Source organism: Zalophus californianus, chromosome 1 (genome assembly GCF_009762305.2).
Source record: "Zalophus californianus isolate mZalCal1 chromosome 1, mZalCal1.pri.v2, whole genome shotgun sequence".
Lineage (NCBI taxonomy): Eukaryota > Metazoa > Chordata > Mammalia > Carnivora > Otariidae > Zalophus > Zalophus californianus.
This window is the reverse complement of record NC_045595.1, coordinates 193,309,775-193,325,148: the sequence shown is the minus strand read 5'-3', so window position 1 is coordinate 193,325,148 and position 15,374 is coordinate 193,309,775. Positions and strand designations below refer to the sequence as shown.

General features: G+C 33.1%; 1 protein-coding gene and 1 non-coding gene across 3 annotated transcripts in view; one reads left to right on the top strand and one right to left on the bottom strand.

Moving 5' to 3' along the window:
• The window catches only part of NCAM2 (neural cell adhesion molecule 2), a 521,997-nt gene that overhangs the window by 165,734 nt on the left and 340,889 nt on the right, over window positions 1–15,374 (bottom strand). For both annotated transcript variants that reach the window (XM_027584956.2, XM_027584957.2), the window contains exons 7-8: window positions 6,195–6,355; window positions 3,895–4,040 (exon numbers count right to left, since the gene is read on the bottom strand). In XM_027584956.2, coding sequence (XP_027440757.2) covers window positions 3,895–4,040; window positions 6,195–6,355 — 307 coding nt within the window. The remainder of the gene's footprint in view (window positions 1–3,894; window positions 4,041–6,194; window positions 6,356–15,374) is intronic.
• On the top strand, window positions 2,268–2,372 carry LOC113919032. Its single transcript, XR_003518777.1, has one exon. It is a non-coding gene; the product is annotated as a U6 spliceosomal RNA (small nuclear RNA).

The following is a 15,374-nucleotide window of genomic DNA, read 5'->3' as shown; positions in this document are numbered from 1 at the left end:
CTTAACGACTGAGCCACCCAGGCGCCCCCATAGTTCAGTTGTTCTATAAAACATATACATGAGAGCAATTTGAGGTGCCTCATGATGTCCACTTCACTGAGCCTCCCCAAATTCCTGATCCACAAAATCATGAGCAAAAGAAAATGGTTGTTTTGTTCCACTATGTTTTGGGGTCATCTACCGTGCAGTAAGAATACCAGAAGTTAAACTGTGACAATGTATATTCAATGTTTATTAAGATGTTATTAATATAAAGTTTTTTGGACAGTGAACACTTCTCATGGACTCCTAACATTTATTCCATGGGAAGGGAGCTCTGTGAACATACCAATTCTGGACTTTCCAACTCCTTAATTACTCTTCCCCATGAGAACCATGGCAGATGTTTGATTGGTAACTATGGGGGCATCATACTGAATATGCGTTTCCTAGCTGCTCTTTTTTCTTTTCTTTCTTTTTTTTTTTTTTAAGATTTTATTTATTTATTTGACAGAGATAGACCAGCAAGAGAGGGGACACAAGCAGGGGGAGTGGGAGAGGGAGAAGCAGGCCTCCCGCCGATCAGGGAGCCCGATGCAGGGCTCGATCCCAGGACCCCAGGATGATGACCTGAGCTGAAGGCAGACACTTAAGGACTGAGCCACCCAAGCGCCCCTGCTCTTTTTTATTTTCAGAAAGGACTTTCCTGTAGAGACCACAGGTTGTCCCTTGCTCTCAGCCATGATGGTAACCTTAGCACTGATATCTAGTTTCCCATATTGGGGGGCTACAAGGTCTAATTCTACTCAGGACTGTGCTGGGTAGGTCTATCTAATTCTCTAGTATGGTATAAGAACATTAACTGACCTGCAGATTTAAGCCACATGACATTTTATCCCCATTTATTTCTTTTGTCTTATCTGGTGATTGAAAATTTAGGCAAGAAAAGGGGATACTATTAATTGAGATCCCATCCTTTGAAAATCTACACTGATGAACATATTTGCTAAGTGCACGGTCATATTTTTTGATGAAGTTATTAGTATGAGCCACATTGCATTGATGTTGTTTCAATGTTATGACCTACACAATGAGCAGTTTCATCAAAACTTTGATAGTGTATGCATGATGGGAAGTTTTGATTTGTTTTGTTCCATATTTCCCAAGTCCCTATCAGGTGTCAAGTAATCTGTTAAGAGCATTTTTCTGTTGACAGGATTAGCTATTAAATTTCATGTGACTTAGGGAATTGTTTTCCAGAGTATGGCCTGAGGTCAATCCATATACCAACCTTATGAGTTTATTAAATATGTCCTTCTAGGTCCTGTGTTAAACATACTAAGTCAACCTCGGGGAGTGGGATTCTGGAAAGTGCATTTTAACAGGATCTCCAAGTGATTCTTGTGGAAAATACAATCTCATACTTTCCATGACAAGAGAGATATGATCTGAAAATACTCTGTGATAGTGATTAATCAAACCTTAGGTACCAGACTTTATGGAGCCAATAACAACTAGAATTTATTCAGAATAACAGAAACAAGATAAACTATGCTTTGAAAATTGTGTAATATGACAGAGTGATATAATAAAAAAAAGTTTATTGAATATTTACAAAATGTAAAGAGTTTGGTATACTCCTCAGATTTCTTATACTTTTAAGGGAAGAAAATATTATTATTCATATTTTAAAGACAAAGAAACTCATATTAATAAGACTTCAGACAATATTGTCAAATGGCAGAGCTGAGAGTTAAACTAGATATGTCTTCTTCAAAGCTCAGGTCAACCATTCAGTTTTTGAATTTCGACTGTTGAAAAAACTAGTAATGTTAGGAGAAAGGAGGCTTACCATGCAGAAAATAAGATATGAATCTTAAGATGATTTTGGAGAAATGTCATGATAGAAAGTGAATAACCTTAATTTCTTTATCCACTGGATAAAAGTTACATTTGGAAAAACAAAAGCATATATGAGTTTCTATGATTGTTTTGTAGCAAATAAATCAAATAAAAAATATAAGATGAGTATTTTAACAGAGAAAGTTCTATTCAAAGCTAGTTAATTATTCTTCAAAACTAGAGAAGAAATTTCTGCATATGGCTTTGAGTGGTCTGGGGTTTACAGCGTAGAAAAAAATATCACAGCCTTCTGGTATTTTGATAAATTTTCATGATAAAATAACTGAATATAATGTATCTATCATTGTTGGTATACACATGAGGAAACATCTATTAAATGAAGAATAAACACTATCTTTAAGATGAGAACTTTTAAGTGCTGGCTGGCTCACTTCAGCGGCACATAGACTAAAATTGGAATGATACTGAGGAGATTAGCATGGCCCCTGTGTAAGGATGACATGCAAATTCGTGAAGCATTCCATATATTTAAATAACTTTACATCAAACCATTTGATCAATAAACAGCTACTAATGAAAAAAAAAGATGAGAACTTTTAGGAGTTTTACAGTGGACAAGAATATAATGAAAGCATGAGTTAGGAAAATGAAGGTATAATTAATAAGGGCTTATAGACATGAAAATCATTATTATTGACAGATCTTGTCTAAAGAAATGTACTAAATTGACAGAAAAACAATTACCTACAGTTTTATCTAATTTTTTTATAATTTAAAATAATTTTATGAAAATATAACTACTTTCAGATTTGACAACTGTGCCTTAAAAATATTTGTGATTTTCTGTTAAGAAAATGTTAAAGCAAAGTTTGTATGGTTTCTCTTGGTTGCCAGAAGGTATTTTATGAATTTGATTTCAATTTGTACATATAAAATAAGTATATCAAAATAGTATAACTATTACCAAAAAAGATACTCTCTTAAAAATGTCATCATGAGGAGGAAATGAAGCAAAGAAGTGATATATATATATATAATGTACATCTTATATATATATGATACATACATATATACATATCATATATGTGAATACAATTCTTGCAAAGAATAAATAGTAAATAGGCAGGGAGATGGCTGTTTTGTCAATTTATGGAGTTAGCATGTTGTTCAAAACTACGTGATGAGTTGGAGGGATAGAAAATGCCTTTCAGATAAATTGGTTTCAAATTTTTCTGCTATCAGTGTTGATAAGTCAAAGGTACTTATATTGCAGAAATCACTGTTTTGTAGAACTTGATTTAAATTAATGAAAGATTTAAAGGGGTTTTCTTTAATATTAAGAAAAGAGATCTGTAAGCTTAATCTTACCCTCTTTTACATGTGTGAAATGTCAATTCATCATACCACTAATTCACTGTCTTTTCCTTTCTGTTTCACTTTTGTCCATACTTTGGAGTTTTATACAAATAATTATGAAAAATAACAATAATGAAAATCTATTAATTTGTTAGTAATTTGAACGCATTCTGGTGACAGGTTGCCAATTTACATAGGAATGACAATTGCCAAAATGCTGTATTTTGGTGTGCTTGTGCTTATTTCTCTTTATTATATTCTAAATTACATGAAAGCAAAAACCTAACCTACCGCTGCACAAAGACAATTCTAAAGCATAAAGAGTTAATAGTGACAGCAGAATCTGGTGAACTAGAATGACTTTCATTTTCACAGCAAGGGGGGGGGCTAAAATTACAATAACAAAATTTATAGATTCAACGTACGCCGAAAGTCCATGTAAGCAAACTTAAGAACACCAACAACCTAAGATTTTGTGGCTTAATGAAGAACATCTTTAAATATCACACTTTCACTTTTTTCTCCTCCACTTACTTTTAGGCTGACTGTGATAGAGTTACCTTCTTAAAATTTAAGCCATTTCTTGCATTCCTACAAATTACTTGGTAAACTGGAGTCCAGTGTGAGAGTAAATAATATGCAAAACTCTGAGAATACAATGGTATTGAAAATCACTATATATTGAGTTCCTATTACCTTATCGCCTTCGGAAAATGTGATGCCATCTAGTGCTCTTTTCCAAGTGATTTCTGGAAGAGGCTCCCCTTCTGCTTCACATATAAGTGTAACTTGACCATCCTCATACGTAGTCTCATTTTTGAGCTGTATTATGTGAGGCTGTACTGTAAAGAATATATACATTACTCAATCTGTATGGGAGGAAAATATTACCATTCAGACTTAAAAGCCATAGTGGGCATTTAAGTCCACATTAGTGGAGTATAGAATTATTAACTTTGTAGCAGTTACAGCAGCATGCTTTGCTTTAAAGGAGTGCCAAGAGACTCACAAAGGACAGGAGAAAAAGCTTTAGAAAATAATTCTCATCAATTATCATAGGGATAATTTGAAGTGGCTTACAAGCCAACATACAAATTATAATTCCTTTTGAAATGTTGTAATTTAAAAGACTAATTTTTTCCTCTCTTAAAGCTACAAAATTAAAATTTCCTCTTTTAAAGCCACATGGTACCCGTTTATGAGTGTGTGTGTGTTTATAATTGTGACATCTGCTTATTTAGTGATTATCTCTTAAGCTTTAAAAATAATTTCACCCAAGAAGAAAATGATTGTATCTTGAATATGTAGTAAGTATAATTATGTACAATATTTAAAATATTCATTAAGTAAATATATATATATACATATATATATGTTAGTTTCTTATATTATCCCAATCAACTTATTTTTACTTCAATTTATTTTAACAATATTTTAGGCAGGGTAGCTAATTATTTTCTTTATAATTATGACTTCAGTAATGAGAAAATACATTATTTCTACTTATTTAAATTATCTTTATATTAAAAATTATGTCCATCCACAAATTACATGATACCACAGAACTATATGATTGTAAAGTCTGTACTATCTGCATTTCATTAATTTTTACATGATAGAACTTAAAAGGGATAAAAGCCAGCACTTGGTGTTTTAGAAAAGTAACAGTTTATTTAATCTTTAAATGCAATTAATCATGGGATATAAATAAGTTGTTTTTAATCTTAGAAAACTAGGTTCCTAATATTGGAAATATGGCATGTATAATTTTTAACAACTCAGTGTTTACTCCATTGACTTTAATGGATTTAGTTGGATTTCTACTATATATATTTGATTTTGTTTCTAACAAAATGTAAATTTGTTTAGTGTTACTATAAAAAAGTGATTACAACAGTGAGGTACCATATCATGAAGTATTTTCCATTTGAAAAGATAAAAATGTTAGAATCTTTATCTTTTTGTTTTCACTCATTACCAACCTAATTAAAAAAAGGCAACAACAACAAATGACTGTATAGTATTTCATTATACCTCTCTGATGTAAATTGAGAATATCTACCCTTTGGGATTATCTCAGAAACTATCATTTTTATTTAATTTATTTATTTTTATATTGAGTCATACTTATTTAGTGTAGGTTCTAAAGAGAACAATCTCGTTACGTGGGGAATACTGCTAGAATGAGTTAAGGGTTTCTATAATTTCTAACAGTTTTAAGTTTATTTACTCTTTCCTCTACATGAATCGTGGTCCTTCTTATTCTCACAGAATTATCTTCCTTTCTTCCCACCTCCCCTCTTTGTTGTGAAAGCATTTTGAGAACTGTTTATTAAATGCTATCAGTGCATACAATTTCAAGTTATGCTTTTTAAAGACAATGATATATTCCAAATACACCAGTAAAATTGCTTTTCTTCTTACAAACATAATGGAAGCTAAATCAATTTAAAAAAAAAATAAAAACACCTTACTAGTTCTTCACTTTCTGTAAGTTCCCCAAAGAAGGCAATATGGCTCTTGGTAAATATGGAAGATATTAATATTATATTTCCTTTTAATAGAATGGAAAGGGAGTATTTTCTTATAGTTACAGGTCAAAATTTCCTAATTATAGCTTTATAGATGTGTTGTTTTGAAGTATATTAAAAGTAAAACTAATCTCAACATGTGTCAAAGAGTTATGAAGACCAACCCATATATATATGTAAATATAAATTATCTGTAAGTTATAACAGAATCCCAGTATGTGTAATTTAAAGGAATTTTCTTCCATCTTCTGTTATCAGTCAGCCAATATTTTGTAAGAATATACATGTATCATTTCATGTAATTTTTAAAATAATTCTATCTGGTAGCTGCAACACTAAAATATATTTCAGATGTGAAAACAGATTTAATTTTAGAAAGTTAGTGACATATAAGTGACAGAGTAGAATTTGACTCAGACCTCCCTCTAGACATCATAATTTTAACCACTATGCTATAATACTTACCAAAGACCTGGAGAAATGCCTGCTTTTCATCTTCTCCTGCTTTATTTGTGGCCCTGCAGATATAAGGACCCCCATCACTATTTATTATGTTCCTGACAGTGAGTTCTGTATTGCTTCCTTTCAATATGTACTTTTCATTTTCTTCAATGAACTTGCCATTCCTAAAGAAGAAAACAGAGGTTGATCTTCATAAATCTGACTTCATAACTCAGGAGGAGATTGTGCTCAATTTTTTGATCAGTAGTTGTCAATCATTACATGGCTTTAGATACACAAAGCTATATTCTAATCACAAGTATACTTTTAGTAGCCCAGTATAACTCAATTATTAGATATTAAAATTATACTTGAAAATTGCTTGAATTTAGAGACAAGAATAACATTTGAGCTGTTGAAATCTTAACACAGATCTTAGGCAAAGAAAAGCACTTTGGTTCAATTTTTACTGTGATTATTAGCAAAAAAAAATTTTGTTTTGCTGATTTTAATTCCATGTATACTTTTTATGTTGGTGAGTCAACACATATTTATTTACTAGGTCCCTAGGACGCATTTAAGAGAATTTCTATGGAAACATCCTTTAAAGAAGTTTCAAAGTAAATGTAATTTAAACATGTTACCAATTTATATTCCAAATAAATACTACCAATAGGAGGGTAACATGAAACAATTATGTGCAAATGCAGGTAGAGAAATAATGCTGAATATGATGATTTAATTCATTAATGAGAAGAAACCACTTTTCTTAGATATGTTCCCTCTTAGAGATAAATAATTTGCAATATTTTCTAAGTTCTTTCTGAGTTGAAATAGTCTTCACTCTCCTCCAGTTCTAGTTTTTTTATTTATAAAAATGATGTCTTTCAAACTTTTTCTATAATAACTGACAGTAAGAAATGCCTTAAATATACTTAAATAATTTCTACAATTCCCCTAAATATGTGTGAAATCTTCTTATACTGTATGTCCCCTTCCATTCTTGTTTATTCCCCTCATTTCCTCTTGCTCTTTCTCTTTTTCTTTCTCCTTTAGCTTTCCTTCTATATTTTTCTTATAATGATATTTTGAAGTATTGAATTGATTGTAAGGCCCACTAATGTAAAACCTTTAGGATCTGTCCTTAGGGGATGGGATATCTATTTGCCCATACAAGTTTAAATTAAAAAAAAATAATCTCTGAAAGGATTATAACAAATATTTCCTAGAATGAAAGAGAACATTTCTTCAGTACACTAAATGATCTTTCCAGTGAATTCTGGTTTCACTTTCCAGAAAGCATTGGCACATATCCTAATATAATACTTATCCTTCTATGACTCATTAACATCTGTTTTTCCGGTTTCTATTGACATCTCTAAAGATATCATGAAATGTGCAAAAATTATATAAGAGTGGGGTGCAAAAGCAGTTTGTAAAATACTAATACTGTGTATATATATAGAGAGAGATAGATATATGTTGCTCTGTATTTTTAATGTTCCTTTCATATTTTTATTAATCTAAAACATAACAACTAAAAATGATGTTTCAGCAATTTTGTCTAGAATATAATGTACACACAGAACTTTCACAGCAATTAGTGATACAATATATTTCTTAACCTAGTCAATAGAAAGTATTAATTTGTAGAACAACAACAACAATATTACCCTAGAAGTTTAAGCAATTTATAATTTATAAAACTCTTTCCTTATGTATTCTACCTGGTTCAACACTCACAATTAGCTAATATGTCTACTTTCCTTCCTACCCTCATTCACAGATTACAGAACTAAAATTGCAAGTATGATTTTCCCACTCCTGAAATCACAGATGAAGAAACCTAGATTTACACAGTAATATAAGCAGCAGGTTAACTAAATTCTAGTGTTCTTTCTAATAAAGAGAGTTATTTCCCTACCTCATTTGGAATATTGTGCTAAATATGTGAAGTACAGCAAATGAGTGAGACATGGCTACCTATCATGAAGAATTCATAATATGAATGGAAGTAACAGCAGTAACAGAGGATAAGGTAGATTCCATTAATGAATTTATTCATAAGTTTTTGTGTGTTGGGTAGGTCCAAAGAAGGATCTACCATAGTAGGAGAGAAGGAAAAAGAACATGGGTAAAATACTCTGGAAATTTTCATGGGAAAAATTATTTATGATTTGGGCTCTGAAGTGGATGGGTAGATCTTGAAGAGATTTAGAGGAAATCAATATGTAAAGACTATGTTCCCTTCAAGAGCTCAATTTAAAAATATCAGCAAGGCATATAACCAAAGTAATAGTTCTTTAAAACCTCTCTCCTAATAAACTTGTGATATAGAATATACTCGTTTTTATACACAGTCCACTTCTGAGGAATGCCATGTCTGAAAAAGACTCCCAAAGAATTCTGATGGAATTCTGTAAGCCTATACTTACTCTCTAACTACCCCTTTTCTAAGCATAAGAAAGTAAGGATTAGAATCAGGGAATTAGTGGAAATGATAAAGAAGGGAGGATAATTCCACTTTTAACCATAATGGAGTAAAAGGAACCATATCTACCCTCCCACTACAAACGGCAACCAACAATGGACACAGATTAAATAACAGTTTTCAAACTGTTTCAAACTAATCAACAAGTAGCTCATGACTGTGACCTCTGAAGATCATCATAGTTACTTGGAGAGACTTTCCAAGCTGTAGCTCCATAGAGGGAGGACCCAAACTCAGCCAGGCAGAGTTCTCAGTTGGAGGAGGTTAAAGTAACTAGAATTTATGGATCAGAGAATATAAGAAAAGACAGCTGCACAAGAAAGAGGGTGGAGATCTGCAGTGCATTCCCAACCAACCTTTAACTAGACTGATTTAGTGACTGCATGCCAGTAAGGCTTTCCCAGCATAGGGAAAGAACCATTGGAAAAGATAAAGCACAACAATCCCAGAACCAGGAATAATTTGCATCTCAACCATCCAGAGTATAAAGACTTCTTAGAATGCAGGACATTTAGTCACCTCTTCAGAAGAATATTGCTTCAGTAATGGAACTACGTTAACCTGAGGCTGAAGGTTGCTCTGGATCCACTAAAAAAGCCTAAAAGCAATCGTTAGATGATCAAACTTTTCTGAAGTTACTTACTATATCTAAAAATAGTGTAAGGGAATAGAAGAATATCCAGTATTCCAAAACATAAAATCATTAATACCTGGCACTCAATCAAAAATAACCAGGATAATATATAAGTGGTAAAATATGACACAAAATAAGGAGAAGATTCAATCAATTAAAAAGATACAGAAATGACACTGATGATAGAATTAGGAGAAAAGAGTGTTAAAATAAATATTAGAATATATTCTATATGTTCAAGGAAGTAAAATACGAGCATTGTAAGAGGAATGGAAGAAAAGAGAAAGTCCTCTATCATAGAATGCACAGTAAACATTGAGTAAATGAAAGGGTGGTTCAAGATGATGTTGTAGGAAGATCCTGAACTCAACTCCTCCCATGGACACACCAAATCTTCAGCTACACAAAGATCAATTCCCCTTGAAAAATACCAGAAAACTAGCTTAAGAGCTTCTCCACAACAAAAGATAAAAGGGCTACATCGAGACAGTAAGAGAGGCAGAGACATAATCTTGCTAAAATCCCTACCCTCAACATGTCAAATCACTGTTTAGGGGGACCTCACAAATTTAGAGTTTCTCCCTGAGGAGTGAGGGGCTTATGCCCCATATCAGGCACCCCAACCCTTGGGATTTATACTGGAGAGATGAACACCCAAAATATCTGACTCTGCAAAGCAAAAGGGCTTATACCCTGGACATCCAAAAGGCTGTGATAAATGGAAAGGCTGCTTTTAAAGGTCTTACAGACTTACCCCAGTAATCTCCAAAAAAAAAAAAAAAAAAAAAAACGTAGTTTGGAAAGCACCTTTCTATATGCAATGGACATTCATTAGCATGTGCTGGAGACACAGGGGTCTGGTAGGATTTTCTTGAGGGGAGAAGATGCTGGCAAGCACCATTTTTGCATTCTCATTCAACCTTGCTAGTATTGTAGGGATTGCCCCACATGGCCCTGCTGCAGCTGCTCTCCCATAGCCCTGCTGCAGCTGCCTGGCTTGCCCTACCCACAAGCTCTGGTGGCCCTACTATTGCCAGGGAGCTCACTCCTGTCCTGGGCCCTCTCTGTCCTCCCCCATAGCCTCTCTGAAGCCAGCAGGCTCACCCTGCCCACATGTTGTATCTCCCTGGGCCCCACTGCAGCAAGTTGCTCATTCTACCCTTGTGCTCTCCCCTATTAAGAATAAATCAGACTATATAGGTAAGCACAAAGTTCAAGATTCAACCAAGAACTAGGGCAAGGTTGAACAAAAAGTTTCATCGCCTACACAAGGCCACTCCTTCTAGAATTGGAGAGATAGCTGTTCCACTTAATACACAGAAACAAAAATATAGAGAAAAACAAAATGATAAAACAAGAATACATTCCAAATAAAAAGAACAACATAAAAATAGAAAGAAAAGAAAAAAAATCCTTGTTGAAATGGAGATATGTAATTTACCTGACAAAGAGTTCAATAAATCATAAAGATGCTCACTGAATTGGGGGAAGAATGGACAAACACAGTGAAAACGTCAAACAAAGAGACAGAAAATATAAGAAAGTATCAAACAGAAGTCATGGAACTGAAGAATACAATAACTGACCTGAAAAAAATACACTAAAGAATTTCAACCACAGTTTGGTTGAAGCAGAAGAACAGATCAGCAACCTGGAAGACAGGGCAATGGGAATTATCCAAAAAGAACAGCAACAACAATAACAACAAAAACCAAAAGAATTTAAAAAATAAAGATAGCTTATGGGACCTATGGAACAACATCAAGTGGAGTAACATTCACATTATAAGGTCCCAAAAGGAGAAGAGAAAGGGAAAGAGACAGAAAACTTATTTGAAGAAATAATGGCTGACAACTTAATCAACCTAAGGAAGGAAATAGACATCCAGGTCCAGGAAGCACAGAGAGTTTCAAAATAGATGAACCCAAAGAGCTCCACATTATAATTAAAATGTCAAAATTAAAAGAAAAAGAAAATCTTAAAGGCAGCTAGAGAACAACTTGTTACATATGAAGAAACCCCATAAGGCTATTAGCTGATTCTTCAGCATAAACTCTGCAAGCCACAAGAGAATGGCATGATATATTCAAAGTGCTAAAAGGAAAACTTCCAAACAAGAATATTCTACCCAACAAGGCTATCATTCAGAATAAAGGAGAGACAGAGTTTTCCAGATAAGCAAAAAGCTAATGGACTTCACATCACTAGACCAGCCTTGCAAGAAATGTTAGAGGTACTTCCTCAAGCTAAAAACAAAAGGTACTAGCTAATAACAAAAAAACATATGAAAGTAAAAATCTGATTGGAAAAGGCAAATATATTAAAGATAGTGGATTAACACTTAAAAACTTACAATGAAATTTAAAAGACAAAGGTAGTAAAACCAACTGTAACTACAATAATTTGTTAAGGTATACACAAAATAAAAAGATGTATCATATAACATCAGAAACATAAAACCTGGGCTTTTAGGGGGTGGGGGAGAAAAAATCTAGAGTCCTTAATATGTATTCAAAACTTACATTGCTCTCAACTTAAACTGCTATATATGCAGTCTGTTGTATGTGTGCCCCACAAAGCAAAAACCTGTATAGTAGATACACAAAAGATAATGGGAGAGGAATCGAAACATAACACTAAAAAAGGTATCAAACCACAAGGGAAGACAGCAAGAAAGGAACAAAGAGGAACTATAAACCATCCAGAAAACAATGAACAGAATGGCACTAAGTACCTACCTATCAATAATTACTTTAAATGCAAATGGACTAAATTCTCCAATCAAAAGACCTACAGTGGCTGAATGGATAAAACAAGACCTATTGATATGTTGCCTATAAGACACCCACTTCAGATCTAAGGGCACACAGAGATTTAAAGTGAAGGGACAGAAATAGGACCACCGAAATATATATAGCACGTATTAACAAACCTGAAGGTATAAATTGACAGCAATACAACAGTAGTAGAGAATTTTAATACCTCATTTATACCAGTAGATCTATCATCCAGACAGAAAATCAATAAGGAAACACTGGCCTTACACAACACATTAGACCAGATGGACGTAATAGATATATATACAGAACAGTCCTCCGAAAAGAAGCAGAATACACATTCTTCTCAAGTGTACATGGAATATTCTCCAGGATAAATGGCATTAGGCCACAAACAAGTCTCAGTACATTTAAGAAGACTGAAATCATACCAAGCATCTTTTCTGACCACAATGATATGAAACTAGAAATCAATTACAAGAAGAAAACTGGAAAAATCCCATAGGAAAAAAAGGAGATCTGCCATTTGTGACAACACGAATCGACCTTAAAAGTATTATGCTAAGTGATATAAGTCAGACAGAGAAAGATAAATACCATATGATTTTACTTACACATGGAACCTAAAAAACAAAAGAAATGAACAAACACAACAATCTCATGGATACAGAGAATGGACTGGTGGATGTCAAAGGGGAAGGCAGTTAGGGGGTGGGTGAAATCGGTGAAGGGAAAACATTGTATGGTGACAGATGGTAATTAGACTTATTGTGGTGATCACTTTGTAATGTATACAAAAATCAAATTATTATGATATATACCTGAAACTAATAATGTTATATACCAATTTTACCTCAAAAACAAAATACTCCATCAAACTTAAAGAGAGAAAAAAATAGAGTGATGAAAAATACTCTGGTAGATTTGAAGGCAGATTAAACATTGCAAAAGAAAAAAATCAATGAACTTGAAAATATATCAATATAATTTGTGAACTTAAAGACATGAAAAATTGAAAACAGAGATAAAAGGACCCGAAGTTCTATCTCGTATCATTTTATTCCTAAACAAAGTTCTTTAATGATTTTGGTAATACTGATCTGATGCTGATAAATGTTTGTACATGTAACAGAGCTTTAAAAGACATAGAACAAAACAGAGAGAACTGAGCACAGAAATAGACAATAGTTGTCAAATCAGTAAGGGTGTATAAGACGTTAATATGAATCAACTTGCTGACCTATTTGATATTTAGAGACTACTCCATACAATGAATATAGATATTATGTTTATATATAAATGTTCTGTATGTAACAGAATATTTAAAAATATAGATCATAAATTTAAATAAATTGATATCATACAAGGTATGTTTTTGACAATTAAGGAATTTAGTTAGAAACTAGGAGCAGAAATACATATGAAATATACCCACATATTTGGAAACAAATCAGCAACTTCCTAAATAACCAATGTCAAAAATAACATTACAAGAACTGATTTGAAGGGACACATGTACCCTGATGTTTATAGCAGCACTATCAACAATAGCCAAATTATGGAAAGAGCCCAAATGTCCATCAACTGATGAATGGATAAAGAAATTGTGGTGTGTGTGTGTGTGTGTGTGTGTGTGTATAACGGAATTTTACTCAGCCATCAAAAACAATGAAATCTTGCATTTTTCAATGATGTGGACAGAGTTAGAGTGTACTGTGCTAAGTGAAATAAGTCAGTCAGAGAAAGAAAAATACCATATGATTTCACTCATATGTGGAATTTAAGACACAAAACAGATGAACATGGGGGGGGGAAGAGAGAGAGGCAAACCATAAAACAGAATCTTAACTGTTAATAGAGAATAAACTGGGGGTTGCTGGAGGGGCAGTGAGGGGGGATGGGTTAAATGGGTGATGGGGATTAAGGAGGGCACTTGCCATGAGCACTGTGTATTATATGTGAGTGATGAATCTCTAAAATTCTACACCTGAAACTAATATTACACCATATGTTCACTAACTGGAATTTAAATAAAACTTGAAACAAACAAAATAACATTGCAAGAAAAAAATAAAAATATTTGATAAAGGGGCACCTGGGTGGCTCAGTGAAGTTAAGTGTCTTCCTTCAGCTCAGGTCATGATCTAAGGGTCCTCTGCACTCAGCGGGGAGCCTGCTTCTCCCTCTCACTCTTCCCCTCCCCCAACTCACACTCACATTCTCTCTCTAATAAATAAAATCTTTAAAAAATATAATTGAACTAGACAATAATGGCATATTACAATTAATAAGGTGCAATTAAAGTATTATTTAAAGGGAAAAATGTATGCTTATATTAGGAAAGTATAAATACTTGAAATCAATGCCATAAGTATCCACTTTAAGCCACTAAAAAAGAATATTAAGCACAAAGTAAACAAAAGGAAGACAATAATGAAAATAAGAGCAGAGATCAATGAACTAGAAAATAGAAAAACAAAATAGAAAATAACTGAAATCAAAAGCTGATCATTGAAAAGATCATTCTTTTCATAAACCTATATCTAGACTGATCAGGATGAAAAAGAGAGAGAACAAATAACCAGTTACCAGGTTATCAGGATGAGAGAGGGAAGACCAATATAGACAATGCACAAATCATGAGTAAAATAAGAGAATACTGTAAGTGACTTTATGTTAGTAAAAAAACTGAAATGAAATGAACAAATTGCTGGAAAGATATATATCACCAGAGATCCCTAAAGACAAAGATATTACTGGAATAGACCTAGATCTATGAAAGAACTTGAATTTGTAGTTAAACCTTTACATAAGAAAAGTCCTAGCACAGACTGTTTCACTGGAAATTTTTCCAAATAGTTAAGTAAAAAATAATAGGCATTATATATATATACTCTACCGGAAAACAAAAGAGGAAACACTTCCCTAACTCATTCTATGAGGTCAGTATTGCTCTGACCCCAAACAATTCAAGAATAAAAACACAAAAAGACAGTATCTCTCATAACCGTGAATGCAAAAATTTTCATAAATTATTAGCATAGTGACTCCAGCAATATATAAAAAGGGCAATATAGGATAATCAAGTGGGTTCAATTCAAGGAATGTGAAACTGTTTTAACATTTGAAAATCAATGGAATTCACTGATTAGTGGGCTAACGATAAAAATCCATATAATATTCTCAAAAGATGTAGAAGAAGCATTTGAATGGAATGAAGGTAGAGATATTCTAGAGTAGCGACTTTTATTCCCACTTTAGCTTCCATGTCACCAAGTGCTCCTGATTCTCTTTGTGAAAAC